General features: G+C 58.0%; 1 protein-coding gene and 1 long non-coding RNA gene across 3 annotated transcripts; one reads left to right on the forward strand and one right to left on the reverse strand.

Moving 5' to 3' along the window:
- Window positions 1–431: 431 nt before the first annotated feature.
- On the reverse strand, window positions 432–8480 carry BBC3 (BCL2 binding component 3). 2 transcript variants are annotated; one of them, XM_034986856.1, is made up of 4 exons: window positions 8216–8480; window positions 5242–5530; window positions 3592–3782; window positions 432–1532 (listed from the first exon to the last, which is right to left on the reverse strand). In XM_034986856.1, exons 2-4 carry the CDS (start codon window positions 5513–5515, stop codon window positions 1416–1418), a joined length of 582 nt encoding a protein of 193 aa, XP_034842747.1. In that variant the 5' UTR covers window positions 5516–5530; window positions 8216–8480; the 3' UTR covers window positions 432–1415. The 2 variants fall into 2 exon arrangements, with proteins under 2 accessions (XP_034842747.1, XP_034842748.1); XM_034986857.1 differs by lacking the exon at window positions 8216–8480 and adding an exon at window positions 5928–7606.
- On the forward strand, window positions 4456–10712 carry LOC117998196. Its single transcript, XR_004675953.1, has 2 exons — window positions 4456–4587; window positions 10300–10712. It is a non-coding gene; the product is annotated as an uncharacterized LOC117998196 (long non-coding RNA).
- Window positions 10713–24921: the final 14209 nt, after the last annotated feature.

The raw sequence follows: 24921 nt of genomic DNA on the forward strand, positions 1-24921 counted from the left end.
CATTCAATACCTGCCCTCTTTAATACCCATCACCAGGCTAACCCATCCCCCCACCCCCCCTCCCCTCTAGAACCCTCAGTTTGTTTCTCAGAGTCCATAGTCTTTCATGGTTCATCTCCCTCTCCGATTTACCCCCTTCATTTTTCCCTTCCACCCTGAACGCGCCCAATCTCATCTGATCTCGGAAGCTAAGCAGAGTCGGGCCTGGTTAGTACTTGGATAGGGCTTTGCTTTTAATGGGAGTTGTGTAGGGAGGCACGAGGCCTGGGTATATACAGTGGCGCCCGTGCTCCTTAGCCTCCCTTTGGATACAGCTGGACAGCCAGATGTGCTCTGTGGACCGCCTCTCCCACCTCCCACCTCGTCCCAGATAGAGGTCACAGAGGCTTGGACCCGGCCAGGCACTGGGGAAAGAAAGCAGAAAGAGTATCCACTGTTCCAATCTGATTTTATTGAAAAGGAAACATACAAAAATCATGTACAAAAAAAATTAACCAAACATGTACAGAAAATTCATTCCGGTATCTACAGCAGCGCATATACAGTATTTTACAGGCTGGGCCTTCCCTCCCCGCTCCCAGACTCCTCCCTCTTCTGCGATTTCCCCCCCTCCCTGACTCCCCGTCTTCCCCCCAGCGCTTCGCCCTGGGGACTAAGGCTGGGGCGGTTTCCGCCAAAATATCCCACCCCCCAAATGAATGCCAGTGGTCACACGTGCTCTCTCTAAACCTATGCAATGGGATTGATGGGGGCGGGGGGTGGTCACGGGCAGAGCACAGGATTCACAGTCTGGGCCCCTCCTGGCCACCCCCAGATGAAGGTGAGGCAGGCATGCCCACCACCCGCCGGCTGGCTCAGGGAAGATGGCTGGGCGCTGGGCTGGGGCAGCCATCAGACCCACCCCATTCTCTGGCTCCAGGAGGCTAGTGGTCACGTTTGGCTCATTTGCTCTTCACGGGCCCCCTCCCCAGGAGGAGGGGGGGAAGCACCAGGGGCCTGAGGCCAGGCCCAAAGTGAAGGAGCACTGGGAGGGAGACTCCCCCCAGTGTCACCCCTGCAGCTGGAACGGGCAGCCAGCACCAGCAGCCTTTCCTGAGATGGTGGTGGGCGGCAGAGGCGGGCGGCTCCGTCCCCACCCTCTCCGTCACCGCTGCCTTCAGACACTGAGTCCGTCAGCCCTCTCTCCCCTGGCTTCCCAGCCAGGGACCCAGGAGTCCACATCTCCCATCAGTGCACCCAGGCTAGGCCGGGGCTGGGGCTGGAGTGGCTGCCCTGGCCTGCCCCTGGGACAGGCAGGGCTGGTAGTCCAGTATGCTACATGGTGCAGAAAAAGTCCCCCGCGCTGGCCAGGGCATCAGGAGGTGGGAGGGTCCTGCCCCCCAAGTCCCTGACGTCCACCGGGCGGCTGCAGGCACCTAATTGGGCTCCATCTCCGGGGCTCCGCGGCCCCTGGGTAAGGGCAGGAGTCCCATGATGAGATTGTACAGGACCCTCCAAGGTGAGGGGCGGTGTCGCTGCCGCTCCTCTTGTCTCTAGGGAGAAGGGAGAAGAGGAAGTCAGAGTGAGTGTGCCACAGGGGGACCCAGGCACGTGGGTGGTTAGGCCCAAGGGCAGTGAGGAGGGAGGCATGGTCCTACAATCTCCCCCAACCCTCAGCAGTAGGTACTATTACTGCTGATTGGGTCCAAATCCCAGCTCCTCCCACCACCTGGGCCCACGTCGTCACCTCGAGGACAGTAACTTCATCTAGAACAGAACAGGACGGAGAGGATGCGGACCGAATGCCCTCAGCACTGCCTGTGCCCAGCAAGTGCTCCCCTAGTCTCCCAACCAAAGTCAGCCAGGGCTGGGGCCTTGTGGGGGTGGGGGAGGCTGGATGGCGCCCTGTCCTGCCCTCCCCTCAAAGGCTGGGAAGTGAGAGAGAAGGGAGCGGGGAGCCCATCGTCTCAGTGATTCTAGAATGATCTGTGGAAGGACAGGCCCTGGGAACCACAGTTCACATTCTTTGCTGAGGCTGCACAGAAATATATCCAGGCAAAGTTAACCCCTGCCCTCTTTCCAGCAACAGGATAGGATGAAGGCTTGGGGTGGCCTCTAGGACCCTCTCAGTTCCAAATTGCTAGGCAAGTGAGAACGAAGGAAGCCACATAGAAGAAAAGACTCCCCACCAGTAGGAATTAAAGGTAAGCTGTAGCACTCTCCCACCCCCTATCCTGAGTGCATGGCCAGGCCCGCTGCTAATAAGCAGGGCCCACCTAGTCTCATCCCCGTGAAAGGATGAGAAACTCTTCTGACAGATGAGAACAAAGTCAGATAAACCATCCTGATGATCCTAGTGGGTGCCAGGCTGTGGGATGCCTTGTACCAATCCCCACCCTCTCATCACTCCCCACCAACTCTTGCAGCCAGGAGGTGGCAAAGGGGGCACGTCAGAATGGCATTAGTTGGAAAGCCTGCCAACGTCTCACTGCTGAGGGGTGCTGCCTGGCACAGTCATCTCTGTGAGCAAGCTAGCAACCATCTAGTAAAGCTGAGGTGGGCAGAGCACCCAGGTATCTACGCCAGAGGTACACACAAGTGCACTGCAGATGTGCATCATCGGAAAGAGACAAAAACCAAAAAAAAAAAAAAAAAAAACAAGCCACACAAAAACCCAAGCCAATGAAATTTGAAGCATTCTTTTTTTTTTAATCCTAAATATTCATCAATGAGAAAATGAACAAGGATACTATGTGTTGATCCAACAGAATGCTACATAGCAGGGGAAATGCAGGAACTACAAGCTGCTTTGCCCACATGGATCGATCTCAAAGCCTAATACGGGGGGAAAAGTTTGGAGAGGAACACACCACACCACGTATATGCAGCATTGTTTGTGGCCTGATAAATAGGTAGTAAAAGAATCAACACCTGCGGAGTCAGGGGACATGCCCGCTTGAGAGGTGTCCTTTGGAAAGGGGGAGGAGGAGAGGGTCAGGGAGGAGAACAAGGGGCTTGACAACATCCGGGTTTTGTGTTTCTTTCAACAAGCAAGCACTGCGGGTGTAATGTTCAGATTGGACAGAGCTGGGTGGTCGGCGCCCTGATATTCGTTATTCTCTGTTCTAAGCCATAGGCTTCAAAGATTTTCTTTTAACGAGAGGCCGAGGCGTGGGCTGGGGCGGGGCCTCCCGCGGGGGCGGGGCTCCAGGGCCCGCCCCCCGCCGCCCGGGAGGCTGTATGGCGCGCTGCGGGCCGCGCGCGCCGGCGGGTGGGAGGGGCGGGTGCGGCCGCGCCGCCGCTGCTGACTCACCGGCTATAAATAGCCCGGGATATATGAGCCGCTCCGCCGAGCGCCGCCCTCAGTCCCCGCGGCCGCGGGCCCCGGGCGCGCCGCGGCGCTCGAGGCAGCCCCGGCCCTCGCCCGGCCTGTGCCAGCCGCGGCGCGGGCCCTTCGGCAGGTCCGCGGGCCCGCCGCCCCTCCCACCTGCCTGTCCCCAGCGCGACCCCGCCGCGCCGGGCAGCAGCTGCCGCACATCTGGCGGGGCCCGCCCGCAGCCCCCTCCCGGGCGGGAAGCCCCACCTGCCGTCTACCCCGCCCCCAGCACTCACCCGCCGCTCGTACAGCGCATTGAGGTCGTCCGCCATCCGCCGCAGCTGGGCCCCGATCTCCCGGGCCCACTGCTCCTCCTCCCCCCGGACTCCCGGGGCTGCCTGGGTGGGGCCGCCCGCCAGGGCCCCCGGGGCACTGGGCACCGGCGATTCCAGGTGCTGCTCCGCCGGCGAGAGTGAGGGCTGAGGACCTGGGAAAAGACGGGGGGGGGGGCGGGGGAGAGAGGGGGCGTGGTCAGCACCCGCCACCCCTTGTAGGCGCTGAGGTGGCCCCGAGGGACCAATTAGCCAGGGCCCGCTTCTCCCTTTTCCAGCCTCCCGATTTCCTTTCTGCTCCCCGCCCCATTTCTACCGATTCCGTTTCTCCCCTCCTAAAGCCAGATTTCTCAGCTTCTGCTCCCCAGGCACCAGAAAGCATGAAGAGGTCCTGAGGAGGCCTCTCTGGGGGTTACCTGCCTAACCAGCTACCACCCCACTACCCGTGTTAGTCTGGAAGTCCTCCCTCTTATCCGACCCAACTATTCCAAAACGGGACCAAATTTTGCGGCTCCATTTAACAGATGGGGAAACTGAGGCCCACCCTAAGAAGTGGCCCAAGGTCACATAGGGATACGGCGACTGACTACACCCAGTCACAAGCCTCAGGTCTCCTGCCCTCTGGTGTCCAACCACAGTGAAGCCACACCCCCGGATGTGGCAGGGGCACGGAGACCAGAAGGCCAGACTGGCTGCCTCCGAGCGAGCCCGGGCCCTGGGGGGCTGGGATTCGGGAGATGCCTTCCTGCCCCACCCCCTTCTGAGCCGCCCCGCAGTCTCTGCCTCCCTCCAGTCACACCAGGTCCGGGTGAGAGGGATCCTAAGGCCTAAAATCGGGGCCTCAGTTTCCACACCTAGGCCTGTGGTCTTGAAATCGGGGCCCCTCTTGAACCCCGCTGCCAGGGAACCCAGCCGGGGAAGTTTTCTCTCCCCTGCCCTCCGTGGTGCTCCAGGGACAAGGTGAGGGGTTGGGGTGGGGGGGGAGAGCAGGACAATCTTCCCTGCCACCGAGCGTGCTCGCCGGGATGGGGCTAGCAGGGCACCACAGGGTTAACAGCCCATCCGGTAGGGGACCTTTAACCCTTCCCTCCCCAAGACTCACTTTCCCACTCTCTCGCCTCCCCCACCCCCACTTTCCCCACACAATGGCCCCTCCCCCTCTCCTTCCTCCTCCCGGACTGCGGAGAGGGGCGGCCCTGGCCAGAGATGCAGATAAAGGCAAAAGGCCAACCGCCCCCCCCCAAGTCCTGAAGTGACAGTCCTCTCGCTCTGCCCACGCTCTCTCCAACTACAGTCCTCGGGGAGGTTAAGGAGACCCAGACTAGGGGAGGGGGGCTGGGAAACAGCTGCTGCCCCGGGCCCGGAAAAGGCCGTGGGCTGCAACTCGGGGACTGCAGTCAGATTCCAGGAGGGACTTCCCACTCGGCCTCCCCCCACCCCCGGCCTCCCACTCCGTCTTCCTGCTTCTTGCAACACAAAGACCACACTGGCCACACCCTCCCTGTGGCCCGGCCGGCTCGCCACCTCCCCCCACTCGCTCCCACTTCTCCAGTTCCTCAGTGTCTCTTTCCTGGCTCCCATCATCCCGGGGCGCCGGCGTGGGGCGGCACTCACCGTCGGGGCGCGGGCCTCGGGGCCGGCTGCGGGGACCCCCAGGCCAGCGGGGGCCCCCCAGGGCGGCGGTGACGGCGGGCGGGGCGGTGGGGGCGCAGAGGTAGGCAGCGGGCAGCAGGGCGGGGGCGGCGGGGGCGGCGGGCAGGCCGGGCTCGCAGAGGCCGCAGGACACGGCCGAGGGCACCAGGCGGCTGAGGGGAAAGGGGCGCGGGCCGTCGCGGGCCAGGCCCTCTACGGGCTCCGGGGAGCTGCCCTCCTGGCGTGCTCGGGCCATGGCGCTCCCTGGGGCCTGCAGGACAGGGGGAGAGGTGCAGTCAGCCGGGCAGTGCCGGGGGCACCAGGGCCCCACAATACACACACCCTACCTGGGGTACACAGGACACCCCCATTCCTGCACACAGCTATCACCACATCTGGGGGGCAGGGAAGCCCAGGGAAGGCTCCCACAACAAACGGCCCAGATGGGACACTGTAGGCGGGTGTGATGGCCCCACAAGACACATGCCCACCGACGGTCTGACGCAGGGCCGCCCAGGTGGGGACAGCCTCCCATGCACACGACGGACAAGGAAGGGGGCACAGGACGGCTCTCACAGCAAGCCCAAGGGCTCACACAGGACCCAGACGGAGGAGTCTGTCAGGTGTGTGTGTGCAGGAGGGGAGACAGTCTCAAAACACAAACTCACCCAGCCTGGGAGTCACCCAGGGCACGGGCTGGTGGGGCTAACTTCCGGAACACAGTGATGCGCACACACAGGGACTCATGCGGGACCCAAATGGCAAAGACGAGTGGGGGGGGGGAGGTGCGAAGGGTACATGTCACACATGGAAGGACTCACTCAGGACTGGCCAGCCTGGCCTCCCCCCTCATCTCCCATTTGCACAGAAATGGTTCCAGTCTCTGATAGTGCTACCCAATACAGGACACACACACACACACACACCCCGACCAAAACGTGGACATACCCATACACACAGACCATGAGAAGAGTGTATACACAATGCAGACTGACTGCTACAACCCACCCCCCGTCCCCGTGCATACACAGATACGAACTGTCCGAACCTCACACGCTTACCCGCTGTGGATATGCATGCCCGCGGACACACACACACACACAATGCAGCCATCACAAACACAGAAACACACTACCTGGGCACCGGCACACTTCTCCGACACACATGCCCCCCCCCCATACACACCCACGAGGTCAGACCTGCACACCTCAGGACTTACACAAATATCAACACCAAACGGACATCCATGGACACACGCAGGCCAACACACCCGAAACCGCCCCCCCCCCGCCCGGGTCACCAACTCTCAGACCCCAGGACACACGTACAGTGGGCACACGCGGACTCCTGTCATCAGACCCAGATGCATCACCACGCACACCAGCAACGACACACAGATGCAAAAGAGCAGACATCAACTCACCCTCCTCCGCCAACCTCAAAACACCATCACCAACTGTCAGCCCCGGACACACACGCACACACGCACACACCCAGCGAACTCTAATCCCACACAGCCGTGGCGGCGCGCACACCTAGAGCACCCACAGAAAACACTGGTCTCACGTGACTGACATAAACACTCCACACACGCAGCCCACATGACACACATGAGCCAGCGGATCACAGAGACAAGCCCCTCAGACCCAACACACACACACACACACAGGCTCAGACACAGCCCCACACTACAAGAGGCTGCCAGCAACACCCACTGACCACTGCACAGACCCCACAGAGCTGAGATCCTCAATTCCCAGACACGGATGCCAGACACACAAGCCAAACACAGACCGAGACCCCCCCCCCACCACACACACACACACACACACACACAGAACTCACACACGCACCTGGACAGAAAACAGAGGTTGCATTCAGCAGGCACACCATCACAAACGCTTAGCTGAGACCCATGCCCTGGAGATATACACAGACAGTACACACACAGTCAGGACACACAAACACAGCACATAGGGCAAGACACACACATAGAGACCCTCAGACACAGCTCACTCAAGCAACACACAAACACTCCAACCACACACCGGAGCCCACGCAGGCAACACAGACCCAGAGAATCACCCCCAAACAGCACACACAGACAACTCTCACAGAGCACACAACACACACACACACACACAGGTACACCACACATAAACAGCACCCGTCCCTCGGGCACGGCATGCACAGACAGAACCTCACACAGACACACATGGGGACTCCAGCACACACCCCGACGGGCCGCAGCCCCAACATTCCCCTGGACGGACACCACCACCCCCTGCAGACCCCAGCACAAACTCGGAGCCAGACACACGCACACACCCAGGCGAGACACCTGCAGATCCACAACCCCGCACACGCGCGCTCCCACGGCGGGCCCAGACGCCCCCCTCTGCTGTCACAGCACCCCCCCCCAACCCCGCCGCCGCCACGTGCGCCTGCCCCGCCCGCCAGGCGAACGAGGGGCCAATAACCGGCTGTTGCTGGGGCGCAGCCCCCGCCCGCAGGAGCCGCAGACTCCACGGCCCGCGAGCCGCCCCCTGTCGCCGCCCCCAGCGGGCGCGCGCCTGGGGTGTGGCCGCCCCTACAAGCCGCCCCCCCACCCCGCGCGCGCCCCTCCGGGACTGCGGAGGCCGGGGCAGTCGGGGTCGACTCACTTCCCCGGGCCCGCACTGGCCGCCAGGGGGCGCTGCCGAGCCCGCACCCCATTGTTTGTAAACAAACCCGCCAGACCGCTGAGGCACCTGCGCTCCCGGACCCTTAGTGCCTCCCGCCCAGCGACCCCAACCCAGGGTCGTTCGTGGGATAGAGGGTGGGGGGAGAGGGAGGCACGGTGTGGGGATGCAGCGCGCCCCCACTGCTCTCCCAGCGCACTCCTGCCACCTCCTCCAGGGAGCCCACCCGGCCTGGCCAATCGCGGCCGGCGGGCACTCGAGGTGCGCACACTCACCCCGGGGGCATGAACACGCCGGAGGGGGCGGTGATGGGGGGGCGGGCGGCTTCCTTCGAGAGGGCGCGCCCGCCGAGCGCCGCTCGCTGCGGCGGCTGCTGCTGCGGCGGCGGCTACTGCTGCTCTAACTGCAGTGGCGGCTGCTGTGGCTGTGGCTGTGGCTGCCGCCGCTCCCGCTCAGGCTGCAGGCGTGTCCGCGTCGTGGCCGCCGCCGCCGATTCTGCTGCCGCCGCCGCCGTCGTGGCCGTAGTCGCCGCCGCCGCCAGGCGCCCGCTCGCATGTGGCTCGCGCCGCGTCTCAGGCCGCCCGGCGGATCCCCGGCCCGCTCGGCGGCCGCCCCGCCCCGCCCCGCCCCGCCCCCGCCCGGCGGGTCCCACGCCCCGCCCCCGCGTGACGCCACGGCCCCGCCCGCCCGCCCGCCCGCCGCGGACAAGTCGGGACTTGCAGGCGCGCGCCGCGCCCCCCTACCTCCGCGCGGGGGTTTCCCTGCGGCCGGGGGCGGGGCGGGGCCCGGCCCGCGGCGGGGAGGACCGAGGCGTGCGGACGCGGGCGGCCGGGCCGGCGGGACAGCCGGACACACACGCTGACACACTGACACACTGACTGGGACCCACAGACACACGCGCAGAGACATGTACGCAGACTGACCGACTGGCGCTCCAGGGAACACAAAGTCACGTGCTGACAGGGCCACGGCGACAAGCCGACTCACAGGCACTCGGCCACACTCGCACAAATGCACACCCTGGACCGGGGCGTGGATGTGCAAACTCACACGCTGACTGGGGCACACGCTCACGCACCCAGGCACAGACACAGAGGCCGGCTCGCTGAGACGGCCCCAGGGACACGCCGACTGAGGAAGGGGGAGGGGAAGGGGGCTGTGTTGCACAAACACCCACACTGATGCGCACACGGGGACCCACAAACTGTGTTCACAAACATTGCCACGGGGAAGGTACCCCCCAGCACACACGCAGTCACGGGCTGAGGCTGAGAGCTTCTCAGGACACACACACACACACACACACACACACCTGTCACAGGGACGCCTGGACACACAGCTTGATCTAGGTGACCCTCCTACAGGGACACACACAAACGCACGCACGCCAGTTCACAGCAGACACAACTGTCAGAAACTGACCCTCACGGACACAGATCAAGTCAGACATAAACAAAAACTGACCCCCCAGCACAGTCACAAAGCACACCTGTAACAGGTTCCTGGTAACTGGCCCACTGACGGGGACACACTCTGGAGCAAGCACACCTGGCCACACTCGCCACAAATCTGGCGGGGGGACTCAGGGCAAGAAGGAAACTCCTGGCACCTGACGGGACATGCCCGGGCAGCCCCTGCATTGACGTGCTCGCACCCTGCCTCCTGGCTTTCACTTCCCTTTCTGTTTCTCCTTGCCACTCTTTCCCTTGCTTGGACTTGGTGACCCCATAGCCTTCCCTCCCCCAGGACTCAGGAGCCCTGGCTCCTCGGTCTGCACCTTCCCTTCCCGCGATGTCACACCCCTAGCCGAACCACGTCACCACAGGGCGAGTCATCTGAGCACCTGGCACTGGGCTGGCTGAGAAGGAATGCCAGATCTGAGCAAAACGGGGCTTCTCCAGGTTCTCAGACTTGGTTTCCCTCCGGCGCCAGATCCCTTCATTTCCCAAGAGAAGCCGGAAGTGCACATCTCCTGTGAAATCTCCCTACTTTAAATACTGGGGAGTTGGGGGCGCCTGGCTGGCTCAGTCGTACAGCATGTGACTCTTGGTCTCCAGGTCCTGAGGTTAAGCCCCACATTGGGTGTAGAGCTTACTACTTAACTTACTTATGTAATAAATGAATAAATGAATACATACATACATACATACATATATACTTACATACTGGGGACTAATTCAGCCTCCCTCCCTCCTTCCCTTCCCTCATTCATTCATTCCCCCCTTCTTTCCTTCCAGTGTTTTTCAAACTGTGGGTCATGAGCACACCATGCATCGTGAAATCACTTTTGTGGATCTTACTGTTTTTTACTTCACTTTATTGAGATATATTTACACGTAATGAAGTTCTCTCTTTTTAGGTGCACAGTCTGGTGAGTTGTGACTAACGTCCACCGTGTTTCAATGCATGTACACCACCCAAGCAAGATTTGGAACATTTCTGTCACCCCCGATACTCCCCTGGTGCCCCTTTCTCGTCAATCCTTCTACCTGCGACTTGAGGGGCTCTTGACCAGACTTTAAAAAACCAAAAATACAAAAGAGAACATCCTTTAAAAAAAATCATGAAGTCAAAGAAAATACTGTTTTGTGAAAACATTGCTCATACACAGTGTATCAGGTCACGGAGAAAGTGTATTTCTGACTGTAGACCAAGTTCAAAGGTGTGTGAGAGATGCTCCTTTGGACATTTATGAAATGAGATCGTGCATGGAAGTCACGGAGTACATTGTCTGACACGGAGTGAGCACCTAATAAATGGCAGCTATTATCACTAGTATAACTAATTATTGTGAGGGGCGCCTGGGTGGCTCAGATGATTGGGCGTCTGCCTTCGGCTCAGGTCATGATCCCAGGGTCCTGGGATCGAGTCCCACATCGGGCTCCCTGCTCCTTGGGAGCCTGCTTCTCCCTCTGCCTCTCTCTCTCTCTCTCTGTCTCTCATGAATAAATAAATAAAATCTTAAAAAAATAATAAGTAATTATTGTGGGTGTTTGCTCTGTGCCTAGCACTGATGAAGCTGAGAGACAGGCCCCAGCCCTGGGCTAGCTCACCCCCTACTCGTGGGTCTGTGCTCTCCGGCTGCCCAATCTAAGACTGGACACCAGGAAACCAGCGTGCTGGAGTGTCCTGGGGGGGGGGGGGGGGCGGCGGGGATGAATGTGAAGAATGGTAGGAATCTGGCTTGGTGGGTAGAGGTGTGGGCCAAGAGTTTTACGAGGCCATAAGCATTGTCACCAGTCACAATTCTTCCCACTGTCTAGTCCAGATCCTGTTACAAATTCTGGCATCCTATCACCCCGGACCAGGGGGCTCAACCTCAAGGGCCATGATCAAATAAATGAGAGAAACGAGTCCAGTGTCATACCCCAGGGAGTGGTGGGGACTGGGGCTGACGAGCACACCGTGCATCGTGAAATCACAGATCTTACTGTTTTGTTTTGTTTTTTTAAGATTTTATTTATTTATTTGAGAGAGAGCATGAGAGGGGGGAGGGTCAGAGGGAGAGATCTTACTGTTTTTTACTTCACTTTATTGAGATATATTTACACGTGATGAAGTTCTCTTTTTTTTTTTTTTAAAGATTTTATTTATTTATTTGAGAGAGAGAGAATGAGAGACAGAGAGCACGAGAGGGAAGAGGGCAGAGGGAGAAGCAGACTCCCTGCTGAGCAGGGAGCCCGATGCGGGACTCGATATCGGGACTCCAGGATCATGACCTGAGCCAAAGGCAGTCGCTTAACCAACTGAGCCACCCAGGCGCCCCAGAAGTTCTCTCTTTTTAAGTGCACAGTCTGGTGAGTTGTGACTAAGGTCCGCCATGTGTGTACACCACCCCAAGCAAGATTCTTTGTATTTTTGTTTTCCTTCTAGAAGCATACAAACTCCAGAATAAACGCTGTGTGGGCAAAGAGATAAGAACATTTGTGACTAGCTCGAGGGCTGCCCTTTTGAGACCTCTACCCTAGGGGCACAGGGAAGGAGAAGGCCCCACCTGCATCTTCCAGACTACATTTCCCCACCTCTATCTCCTGAGGGAGCAAGGGACTCCCTCGTCTCTAAGTTCCTGGAAGAGCATTCTGGGCCTCCTTCCAACCCTGCTTCTGGTCCATGCTCCCCTGGATAGGGGACAAGGGCCTCTTTTTTGGAGGGGGAGACAAGGGTCTCTTAAGATTGGAGGGGTCACCCACACCTCTGATGGAGGGTGAGAAACAGAGAGGTAAAAAGAGACACTAACAGAGAGACAGGAAGACTCAGCTCAGGGAAGTGGAGAAAGTCAGAAAGAGACTGAGGGAGAGACCAGGTGGAGAGAAAACGAGAGGGGTCGGTGGCGGTGGTGGTGTCATACTTGGCATAGACCAGGGTTTCTCAACCTCCTCTATTTGGGACCGGATGATTCCTTGTTGTGGAGAGTCGGCTAAGAGAAATTAGTCAGGGTCCCCACAGCTGTAGCCCATCCCCCCCAAAGCCTGCTTGCAGAGCTCTGAACTCTGGTCTAAATGGCCTGAGTTAGAATCCCCAGCTCTGCCACCTGCTAACTGTGTGGCCTTGGGCCAGTGGTCATGCCTCTGAGCTTCAATTTCCTCAGCTTGGAGTTGGGACAGCACAGGTCCCTACCTCATAGGATTTTGCAGCGTAAGAAGGTCAAAAAAAGAAGGCACTGGGGCCTATTGGTTGATTAATATACATGTTACCCATCATGAATATTACCAATGTGGGAGTCCGTTGACTCTGGAGAATCCAAATAAGGACTTCAAGCTAAGACCCTCAAGTTGGGGCAGGGGTCTCCAACCAGGGGTCCACGGGCCAGCCACCAGTGTGTTTTGCTTGCCCTGCAGTTTCTCCCGGACTCTTGATCTAAAGGTCCTGAGCCCCAACTCCACGTCGGGGGCATAGAGTTACTTAAAAAATAAAAATGATACAAAATAATTTTAAAGAAAGCTGTGAATATGAATGCCTCTCAGAGGGACATTCAGCTCAGACTCGGGAGCCAGGCTGCCTGGGTTCAAATGATGACCTTGAGCAAGCTTTCCCTCTCTGTCTCAGTTTCCTTTTCTGTAGAAAGAGGGTCACCGCGGGACCCGAAACGAACTGTGAAGATTACATGGGTTTATGTTTGCAACGCACTTAGAGCAGTGCTCTGCAGGAGTAGCCTCCGTGTGAATCGTTGGTTCGAGAAAATAAACGTCCCAGCTGGTTTACTGCAGACCCACCACCTTCCCCAGTATCTTGTTTGCCATTCTGGGTGAGTCGATTTCGCAGCTCGGGGAGAGGGAGTTGGGAAGGACTTAACTTTTCACTGCAGGGCCTGAGTCCTGGCTTTCCACGGTGGGGAGGGGGCCTCCTGGGTTCCTCGGTGCAGCCGGCCCCCCAGGCCCGGGGGCTGGACCGGAGCCGCGTGGGGGCTGGGCGGGGGCGCGGGTGTCCGCAGGGTCCGAGCGGCCGGCGCGTGTGAAGGTTACCGCTCCCCGGCGGGGCGGGGGCCGCGCGCTGTTGCTGGGGTCTGCGGGGCCTGCCTGCGCCCGCGCCCCCCCTCCTTCCCGGCCAGCCAGTGAGCGGTACCCGCCGCCGTTGCCAGGGGAAACTCGCCGCCCCGTTACCCAGCAACAAGCCTGGCCCAACCAGGCGCGAGGACCCCCCAGGCCCCGCCCGCCGCTGCCCACCGCGTGCCCAATGCCAGGCGGGCAGAACCGGCCCGGCTCCCGGAGACGGCGAGAGCGCTCATTGGCCGCCGCCGCGCCCGCCCGCCCCGATCTGGGGGAGCCCTCGGCGCGGGGGGCGGGGAGCCGGGCCCCGGGGAGCTGCCGGGCGCACGGCCTGCAAGCCTGCGGCCGGCTGGGGTGAGACCCGGGCTGGGCACCGTCCCATCCCCCCTCCACCCCGCCCCGCACTCTCGGGCGAGGATGGGCACTTGGGATGGGCTGGAAACAGGGGCTGCGCATCCCGTGCCTCCACCCCGCCAGGAAGGTACGCTGGAGTTGGCCTTGTGAAAACAGGGACGGAGCGTTCCCCTCCCAGAGGAGACCTGGGCGTCCTGACCCCGCGAAGGCAGGGTCTGTTTATCCCTCCCACCCCACCCCACCCCAAAACAAGATTCGGGCATCTTGAAAGAGAAGCTGAGGATTCCCTACTCCTCCGAAAAGGACCCAGCGTCCTGACCCCATAAGAAGTGCCCCGCCCTCCCCAAAGGACCCAAGCATGCCCTCTCCTGTGACATCAAGATATGAATCCCTTCGCCCCAGGGGATGCTAGTTTCCCAGCCCCAGGAAAGAAGGGCTGAGGGTGCTCCCAAAAGGGGATTCCAGGCCTGTCTGATGCTATAAAAGTTAGGTCGCAGCATCGCCCACCCCACCCCCGCCCCCCATCTCCCCAAACAGGGACTCGGGCCTTTGGACCTCAGGCTCTGAGCTGCCCAGAGAACCTGGGCATCCTGGCCCTCACCCGTATTGGTACAGGAAGCCCCTCCCCCGCCCCAACAGTCACCAGACCCTCAGGTGTCCCAACTTATCCAGATGACCGCCTGCCCAGACCCAGGTCGCAGACCTGCTAACTTCCCTCCCCTCTGAGCCCTTTTCCCCAGGCTCAAGCTTGCTGATCTCCCAGGACCCAGGCCTCTGACCCCACAGCCACTCCCTCTACTCCCTGGCACCCGCCGCCACCCCCCCCCCCCAGGGTACCAGGCCTCACAGTGCCAAGGACCCGGAAGTCTAAGCCCCAAGTCTCTCAGACACCCACCCCCTCCAGACACCTGCCGAGGTGACCCAGCCCCTCACAGTGGTACAGGGGGGCTCTTCCCAGTTCCAGGACCGTGCGATGTTCTGGACCCCAGGTCTGGAAGTTCCAGCTTTCCAGTGCCTTTAGCTGGCCACCAGGGATCCAGGACTGGGAGCCTCCAGCCTCCAGGGACCCTGATGTGAGTCCCCAGGCCACTCCAGAGAGGCTCAGATTCCTCAGTCCCCACCCCAGGGAGGCCCAGGGAGCAGAGCCCCTAGCTCCAGACCCTGGTGAGCCCAGGTGCGGCCCGCCCTTACCCCAGTACCTGGGGGGGGGGGGGGGCGGAGTCGAGGATTACTCAGCCTCCAGAATGAGGCGATGACATCATCCTGGGGGCGGTTGACTAATGGCCGCGCTGGGGGGGGCGGGGAAGTTTACCCGGTAACAGCGGCTGCCGCATGGCCCCGCCCCCCCAGGAAGGGCCGGGAGGGGGAGGCATAAGCACACACACACGCACACCCGAGCCCACTCAGCACACGCACCCCCTCCAGCATCCCACGTTGCACACATCTTAGTGGGGCAAGGGCAAGGATGGGGGCAGTGTTTGTGTGACTGTGTGTTTGTGTGCTGGAGAGTTCTCTGGAGGTCTGCTGGGTCAGTGTGCTGTGTGTCAAGGGTTGACCTATGAGGGTGGTGCTTGTGTCAGGGTGCCGTGTGTGGGTGTGTGTGACTGTCAGCGCGCTCTTGCGTGTCAGTCGACTGTGTGTGTCAGGAAGATGGTGCTGTGTGTCAGCCTGCTACATTTGTCCCATTGGGTGTCTGTGGCCGTGATTGTGCGTCAGTGTGTTATTGAGTGATGTTCGGGTGTGCTGTGCGGGTGATGGTGTGTCTGTGTGTTGTTTGTGTCATTGTGTTGTTTTGTGCAGTGTGCTGGTGTGTGTCCGTGCGGTTGTGTTTGTGTGACACGGGGGCTGTATGTGACATGGTGTGTGTCCGTGCGGTCGTGTTTGTGTGACACGGGGGCTGTATATGACATGGTGTGTGTCCGTGCGGTTGTGTTTGTGTGACACGGGGACTGTATATGTGTTGGAATGATGCGTGTTAGTAGAAATGTTTGTGAAAGTGCTGCGTCATTGTACCCTTGTGTTAGTGTGATTGGATGCATGGGTGTAACATCACTGTGGTGTAGTGTGCTGGGTATGTTGTGTCACTGTGATTGTGTGTGCCATTGTGCTTTTGCTGTGTGTCAAGGGGAAGATGCACATGCGTGTCCCTGTTACCATGCGTGTCTGGACAGTGCTGTGTATAGTGGGATTGTGTGTGTAGCATCGTCATTGTATCTGAAGTGTTGTGTGTCCGTGGGACTGTGTGTGACTGAGAGTATCCGTGCAACGCTGCATCCGTGCAACGCTGCGTGTCATTATGATTATGTGTGTCGTTGTAATTGTGTGTCGTTGTGGTTGTGTTGTCAGGGTCATGTTGTGTGTCTCTCTCTATGGGACTCTCTCTATGTTAATAAGATGGTGTGTCTCTGCAATGTCGTGTGCCACCGTGGCTGAGTGTGTCATTGCGTTTGTGTGTCACTGGGATAAACTGGCTGTGGGATTGTGAGGGTGTCACTGTGATCGTGTGTGTGTCCCTGATACTGTGTGTTCTAGGAACTAAGTCATGGAGACTACCTGTGTCTGGGCGATGCGGTTGTGTGTTGGGGTAAGGTGTGTCGCGGTGGTTGTGGGTCTGGGCAGGGCTCGTGCGTCCTGGGACTGTGCCGGCTGACCGAGATTTGGGGTGCCCGTGTGATGCCGCGTGTCTCGGCGCGATCCTGGTGTGTGTCCGTCTGTGTGCGTGTCACGGTGATGGCGCGCGTGTCGGGGGCGATGCTGCGCGTCCCTGGGACAGTGCGTGTGTGCGAGCTGCTGCGATTGTGTGTCGGCGCGCTTCGCTGGGTGTCGGGGGAAGGTGCGCGCGTCTCCGGGCCTCCTGCCCGAGAACAGCGGCGCTGCCTTCTGATTGGCTGCGGCCGCGCCAGTGAGAAGCTCGCGAATCCTGCGGTAACTTGGTAACTCGGTAACTCGGCCGCCGCCGCCGCCGCCGCCCCGGGGATGGGGGGGGAGGGGGCCGCCCCCCGCGCCCGGCCCGCCCCTGCGGGCCACCCTCTCCCCGCCGGCTCGCCCACGGTCCGCAGCTCCGTCCCCGGGACTCCATCCCTGTCCCTCACGGGTCTCTGTGCCTCGGCTTCCCGCAGCTCTGCCGCCCGCTAGGTCTCTGCGCGGCCCCGTCTTGCCCACGTTGCTCTCTCGCTGCCTCAGTGTCCCTGCCGTCTCTTTCTCTGCCTCTGTCTCCCACACCCCGCCCCTGCCTCTTCCAGGCTCCCCATCTCTGCTTCTGCCGGCGTCTCTCTGTCTCCCCATCTCTCTTCCTATCTCTGTCTCTCTCCATCTCTGTCCCTCCATCTGACTTTGCCGAGTTGTCTCTCCTCTCTGTCTCCCCGTCCTCTGCCTCAGTCTCCCCAGCTTTGTCTCCCCTCCCCTTGTCTCTCCCACCTCTTGTCTCTGTCTCCCCCCATCCCCTTTCTCTCTCACTCCCACGGTCATGCTCAGAATTCACTTTTCCTTCTGCGGAGACGGCCAGGGGACTATTCGCTACCTCATCCTCGCCCCTCCCCGCAGGCTTAGGCTTCTGGCAGCAGGCCCCACGCAGGGCAGACATCAGGAAGGACTTCCCGCCCGGGCTCAGCACCGGAACTTTATCGCTCGGGCCAGGCGGAGGCCAGGCGGCCCCGTGGCTTCCGGAGGCGCCCGGGCGGGATGAGCTCACTGCTAGTTTGGCTTGGATTTCATCAGCTTCCTCTGCTGGAGTTGCCCCCGCTCCTTTTCCCGCGCGGGCCGCGCGGGCGAATCCTTCGGGCGCCTGCTGCCCCCGAGCGGCGAAATGCGGAAGCGCAGGTGCCGCGCGGAAAGTCCACCTCTGCCGCTGACCACGTCGTGTCGCCAGTTTATGAATGCTGCAAATATGAACCCATTTAATCCTCACAACGACCCCTTGGGGAAGAGACCATCTTAAATTCCATTTCCAACGGGTGAACTGAGGCCAGAGAACTGAGGTCGGCCGCCTACGGTCACACAGCTGGTGAATGGAGCCCTTTGGGGGCTTACACGGGGAGAGAAGGGAATGGGTATGACCACCAAGATGTCTGTGGTCATTTATTCTTATACTCATTCATTCAGCAGAGCTCTACCGAGGGCCTCCTCTGTGCCAGGCACGGGGTGGTCTTATTCACGAGGGTGACCAAGGAAGCGGTAGTTCAGTAAAGGCCCAGAGGAGGTGAGGAAGCAAGGAGTGAGCGCCCAGACAGAAGGAAGGGCAGGTGCAAAGGTCCTGAGGGCCGAGTGGGCTTGTCCAGGATGGCGAGGAGCTCCTCCGCAGCTGGGAAGAGCTGGGAGTGCGTGAAGAAGGGGAGAGGGGTGGAAGGTGAGGTCTGAGAGGGGGTTAAATCCGGATGAAGACTTTAGCTTTTACTCTGACAAGGGAGGAGCCACTGGAGGGTTCTGAGCTGAGGGAGGTGAGCCGATTTAGTTCTAACAGGCGCCCTCTGGCGGTCACGTGGGAAACAGGCTGTGAGCCGAGAGCAGGGAGCCCAGAGAGGAGTCTACTGTCCTAACTCGGGCTGGGGTGGTGATTGTGGGGTCAGATCGAAGGGGGAGCCGATGGGATTGGCTGAGGCATTGGGTGTGGACGTGAGGGAAAGAGAGAAGTTTGGGCGACTCCAGGTATTGGCCTGAGCAGCTGGAAGGAGGAAGGGGCTGAGAGAAATAATAATCGTAAATAATGACGCACCTACTGTGTGCACGACCTCGTTAAATCCTATGAGTATCCTGAGAGGCAGGAAGTGGAGGTGGGACATGTGGTAGGATTCTGGATTTATTCAGATTTATAGATTTTGAAAGTGGAGTCTACATAATTTGCTCAGTAGCTATTGGTGGATTCAGTGGATCATTGCAGTAATAGCAAAAACATAGAGTGTGTGCGTCACTGTACTTATCTTATTTAATCCTTACAACCTGTTATCACGAACGCCGTTTTCCATATAGGGAAACTGAGTCACAGAAAGATTAAGTACCTTGCCTAGCATGATACTACTGAGAATTATAATAGATTTGTCATAGAGGTGGTATAGTGAGCTCTGGGAGTCAGAAAGATCCCTGTGGGCTCAAATCCCAGCTGGTCGTGTGACCTTGGGCAACTCACAGCATCTCAGGGCTTTAGTGTCCTGCTTTGTAAAATGGAGGTTAGAAGGGCACGGTTGGCACAGGGCTTTGGGATGAGTTTAGAAGATAATTCATGCAACAAAAGTGAGGCCGCCATGTAGAAAATGCTCTTTAAACACTGTAGGTTGGGGCGCCTGGGTGGCTCAGTCATTAAGCGTCTGCCTTCGGCTCAGGTCATGATCCCGGGGTCCTGGGATCGAGCCCCGCATCGGGCTTCCTGCTCCGTGGGAGGCCTGCTTTTCCCTCTCCCACTCCCCCTGCTTGTGTTCCCTCTCTCGCTGTGTCTCTCTCTGTCAAATAAATAAAATCTTAAAACAAAAAAGTCACCTCCTCAGAGAAGCCTTCCGGAACCATCTCTGTCCCCTCACCCAGCCTTATTTTGCTCCACAGCGCTCCTACTAACATATTCATTTGTTTAGCTATGTATGGTCTGTCTCCTCTTGGAGAAAGTGAGCTCCACGGCGACAGGGACGTGCCTCCAGGACAGCTGTACGTTCTGATCTCTATTTCACAGATCGGAAAACCAGAACGAGGCCGGGCACAGAGAGGGTTTTCATGGTTCAGGGACTGTTTGTTGAATGAATGCTTGTCCCGCGTGTAAAGCGGCAAGGAGTGCGCCACAGCGCCTCCTGGTGGCGGATGGGAATCTCGCACCGCGAAAGTCGGCCCGCTCGGCGGTCCAATTTCCCACCAGATCTTCATGTAGTCTGAGAGTTATGTATGTACTGATGCTAGAACTTAACTCCATTTCACATACAAACACAAAGTACTTTTTACGATGTCTTTTTGAACTTGCACATTTTATTTTCAAAGTTCTTTAAAACGTTGTTGAAACGAAGGCGTAACTTACACACTTTTGTAAAACCCACAAATCCCAAGTGTAAAATTCCATGTCATCAGCAGCCCAGGGGAGGAAATAAAACATAACAACCCCCCCCCCCAACTCCCCCAGGACCTCTTCGGGGCCCCTTCTAGCCCCTCCCCTGGACCATCATTATCCTTGATTCTTTGGTTTTTCGTTTTATTTTATTTATTTATTTGACAGAGAGACAGCCAGTGAGGGAACACAAGCAGGGGGAGTGGGAGAGGGAGAAGCAGGCTTCCCAAGGAGCAGAGAGCCCGATGTGGGGCTTGATCCCAGGATCCTGGGATCCTGACCTGAGCCGAAGGCAGATGCTTACCCGACTGAGCCACCCAGGTGTCCCGTTATCCTTGATTCTAAGAGCAGAGGTGAGTTTTGCCTGTTCTAGAACTTCCTATCAATAGAATCACATGGTATGTGCTTCTTTGTGTCTGTCTGGCTTTTGTCACTCAGCATAATGTTCATGAGATTCATCCACGCCATAGCACGTAGGTAGAGAGGGTTCATCCATTGCACCTCTGATGGGCATTCTGGTTGCCTCTGATTTGGGGCGGTATCAGTTTGCTTAGTTAGAACAGCTACCACCAAGTAGCCCAGGCTGGATGGCATGAAGCAACAAAAACTTTCTTTTCTCATAATCTTGGAGGCCAGAAGTCCTACCTCAAGGCGTTGGCTGGGTTAGTTTCTTCTGTGGCCTCTCTCCTGGGCTCGAGGATGGCTATTTTGTCCCTGAGGCCTCACCGGGGCTTTCCCGTGCGTGTGTACGAATCTCCTCTTCTTACAAGGACACCAGTCACACGGGATTAGGGCCCACCCTACTGACCTCATTTTCACTGAAATACCTCTGTAAAAGGCCTACGTCCAAATTAGGTCACATTTTGAGGTGCTGGGTAGGGGGGCGTTGGGACTTTGACACATGAATCAGGGAGGGGACACAAATCAGCCCGTAAGAGGGGCAATTCTGTTAAAGCTGCTATGAACATTTTTTTTTTTTTAAGATTTTATTTATTTGACACAGAGAGAGAGAGAGCACAAGCAGGGGGAGCAGCAGGTGGGAGCAGAGGGAGAAGCAGGCTTGCCGCGGAGCAGGGAGCCAGAGTTGGGGTTTGACCCTCGGACCCTGGGATCATGACCTGAGCGGAAGGCAGACGCTTCATCCACTGAGCCACCCAGGCGCCCCGCTGCTATGAACATTCTTGTACGGGACATGTCGTTTGGTGAACGTGTGCACGCATTTCTGTTGGGTCAATCCCTCGGGGTTCATTTGCTGGCTCATAGGGTGCGCGTTCGCATCCCACTGTAGCCGAACTTGCCAAGTGGTTACCCCACAGTGGCTGGAGCCTTTTGTGTCCCCCTCCAGCAGGGGGCGAGAGTCCCCGCGGCTGCACACATCCTCACCAGCACCTGACCTTGTCAGGCCTTTGCATTTGAGACATTCTTTTGTTGGGAGACACAAAGTGTTTTTTGCGTGGTTTAGTATATCCTGAATTTTCCAGGGAGTCCACTACTTCCGTCGAGGGAAAATTGTGCTACGTTGCGTTCAGAAATCAGCCAAGGGTGATGCACCATTTTGGGTCATCACGTCACCCCTGCAACCCCACTCCTGCTATCCAGGGGCTCACCACAGCGTCCAGCTGCTGCATTCGAGAGTCCACATGCAGGCAAGCACCGAAGATGGGGCTACCCACGCGCATGCGCACGCGCTCAGCCCTTTCTCAAATTCTCAGATACCACAAAAGGGTGTTGTTCCATTAGCAAGCATTCCAACTCTCTTGCGCTCAACACATTCATTGTAAGAGCCAAAAACATTTGACTACTTCTTGACGATTTCCAGTGTCGTCGTACGAATGCATTTTCACGTGTGTTGCTTTATTATAAATTTCTTCCCTTCGATTTCTGTAATTTCTCCCTTATGGTAAATTCAGGTTATTACACTAAAAATGATGTATATAGGGGTGCCTGGTTGGCTCAGTCGGAAGAGCATGCGACTCTTGGTCTTGGGGACATGAGTTCGAGCCCCACAAAGATTGGGGCGCCTGGGTGGCTCAGTGGGTTAAGCGTATGCCTTCGGCTCAGGTCGTGATCCCGGGGTCCTGGGATCGAGCCCCGCATCCGGCTCCCTGCTCAGCGGGGAGTCTGCTTCTCCCTCTCCCTCTGCCCGTCCCCCTGCTCCTGTTCTCTCTCAAATGGATGAATAAAAATTTTTTTTTAAGATTTTATTTATTTGACAGAGACACAGCGAGAGAGGGAACAGAGCAGGAGGAGTGGGAGAGGGAGAAGCAGGCTCCCCGCAGAGCAGGGAGCCTGATGCGGGGCTCGATCCCAGGACCCTGAGGATCATGACCTGAGCCAAAGACAGATGCTTAACCAACTGAGCCACCCAGGCGCCCCTGGATGAATAAAATCTTAAAAAAAAAAAAAAAGATGTGTGTAGGTAGGACATACTGTCTAGGCATTTCATTTCGGGATAGTACAAGGGGTATTTGAGTTTGTGTCATAAAGGGCATTTGGGATTCGATGGGGTTGCGTCCTGCTGGTCTAATGGGTTGGGGACACAGAAGCTTTGGGAGAACCAGGTTGCTTTAGTGATTCCATTTGTATTCAGAACTACGTGGGCTTGTGCTGGACAGTGCTGGGGACCCCGTGGAGACAGCGACAACCGCAGCCCTGCCCCCACAGGTCTCAGAGTCCAGTGCGGGACACTGACCTGACCCTGGGCAGTGAGGACCCGAGTGGCCAGGACTGGGATGTGAGAATCCAGGGGGGGATGGGGACAGCACAGAGTGGCACCCGACCTAGCTGCGGGTCAAGGCGGGTTTCCTGGGGGAGGTGACATCGGCGCTGAGCCCGGAGGAAGAGGTTTCCAAGCAGGAGAAATAGGCTATGCCACAGCCCAGGCATGAGGGAGAATGTGCTGGTTTCATGGAACCAAAAATATTGCGCAGCGGGGCTGGAGCAACATTTCTTTCTTTTTAAGATTATTTATTTATTTATTTGACAGAGAGACACAGTGAGAGAGGGAACACAAGCAGGGGGAGTGGGAGAGGGAGAAGCAGGCTTCCCGCGGAGCTGCGAGCCCGACGCAGGGCTTGATCCCAGAACCCTGGGATCACGACCTGAGCCGAAGGCAGACGCTTAATGACTGAGCCACCCAGGCACCCGGGAGCAACATTTCTTAAGATCGGCTCCATTGGGTCCTGGGCAGCGTCTTTTGGTGTGAATCAGGGCTCTTTGGAGGGCTGGGCCATGTGAAGGCTCGCAAGACCTGGGACTGGGTTCCAATCCTGGCCCTGCCACCGCCGTCGTGGGTTGAATTGTTTCTCCCAAGGTACCTTCGCTGGAACCTGGGAACATGACCTTCTTTGGAATAAGGGTCTTTGCAGATGTACTTCGATTAAGGATCTTGAGATGCGATCATCCCGGAGCAGGGGAGGCCCTACAGCCCATGACAGGTGTCCCTGGAAGAGACAGAAAAGGAGAAGACACAGAGCCACAGAGAAGGAGGCCACGTGAAGACCCAGGCCAAGATCGGAGTGATGCATGTGCCAGCCAAGGAACACGAAGAATTGCCAACCACCGCCAGAAGCTAGGAGAGAGGCCTGGGACAGATCCTCCCTCAGGGCCTCTGGAAGGGGCAACTCTGCCCACACTTTGATTTCAGACTTGTGGCCTCCGGAACTCTGACAGATACACTTCTGCTGTTTTTAAATTTTTTTTTTTAAAGATTTTATTTATTTATTTGACAGAGAGAGAGCGAGAGCAGGGACACAAGCAGGGGGAGTGGGAGAGGGAGAAGCAGGCTTCCCGCGGAGCAGGGAGCCCAATGTGGGACTCGATCCCAGGACCCTGGGATCATGACCTGAGCCGAAGGCAGACGCTTAATGACTGAGCCACCCAGGTGCCCTGTTTTTAAATTTTTAAAAATATTTTATTTATTTGAGAGAGAGAGAGAGAGAGAGCACCCGTGAGGGGGGGGAGGAGCAGAGGGGGTAGGGAGAGAATCTCCAAGCCGACTCCCCGCTGAGTGCAGAGCCCGATGTGGGGCTCGATCCCACGACCCTGAGATCACGACTTGAGCTGAGACCAAGAGTTGGACGTTTAACCGACTGCGCCCCCCGGGGCGCCCCACTTCTGCCGGTATAAATCACACAGTGTGTGGCCATTGGTTACGGCAGCTGCTGGAGTGGCTGTGACCCACTGTGCAGGGGAGCCTCGGCGAGCCTGTTTTCCTCTCTGTAAAATGGGCATAAACAAGGCCTGTCAGGCCCCTGATGTGAATGAAAAGACAGTAGCCTTTTAACCAATAAGGCAGCAAACGTCCGTGACTGTGACCTATCGCCAGAGGCCATGGGCTGGCCGGGGGTGTTTCAGGTAATAACAAGAGTAACAGTGGGGCGCCTGGGTGGCTCAGTCGTTAAGTGTCTGCCTTCGGCTCAGGTCATGATCCTCAGGGTCCTGGGATAGAGCCCTGCGTCGGGCTCGCAGCTCCGCGGGAAGGCTGCTTCTCCCTCTCCCACTCCCCCTGCTTGTGTTCCCTCTCTTGCTGTGTCTCTCTCTGTCAAATAAATAAAATCTTAAAAAAAAAAAAAAAAAGAGTAACAGTTAAGGGACGCCTGGATGGCTCCGTGGGTTAGGCGACTGACTCTTGTTTTCGGCTCAGTTCCTGATTGATCTTGGGGTCATGAGAGCGTACCCAGCGTGGGGCTCCGCACTCAGGGCGGAGTCTGCTTGGAGTTTCTCTCTCCCTCTCCCTGTGCCCCTCAATCCCGCCCCCCTACCGCATGCTCTCTGTCTCTCTCTCAAATAAATAAATCAGTCTTAAAAAAAAGAGTAACCGTTAAGTGCACCTGCTGTGTACCAGGCACTGTTCTAAGAGACTCTTGCTGCCATCAAACAACACATATTTGTTCTCTTACAGCTCTGGGGGTCCCAGATGCAGAAGCAACCTCCCTGGGCCCAAATCAAGGTAGCATGGCCACACTCCCTGGGGAGGCTCTAGGGGAGAGTCCGTCTCCTGACCTTTCTGAAACATTTCCCAGCTGTATTCTTTGCATTCTTCGGCTTGTGGGTCCTTCCTCCACCTTCAGTGCCAGCCACATAACATGTCACCCTGTGTTCTGTGTCAAATCTCCCTCTG

The sequence above is a fragment of the Mirounga leonina genome, unplaced genomic scaffold (assembly GCF_011800145.1).
Source record: "Mirounga leonina isolate KUSES-001 unplaced genomic scaffold, KU_Mleo_1.0 Mir_376, whole genome shotgun sequence".
In the NCBI taxonomy this organism is placed as follows: Eukaryota; Metazoa; Chordata; class Mammalia; order Carnivora; family Phocidae; genus Mirounga; species Mirounga leonina.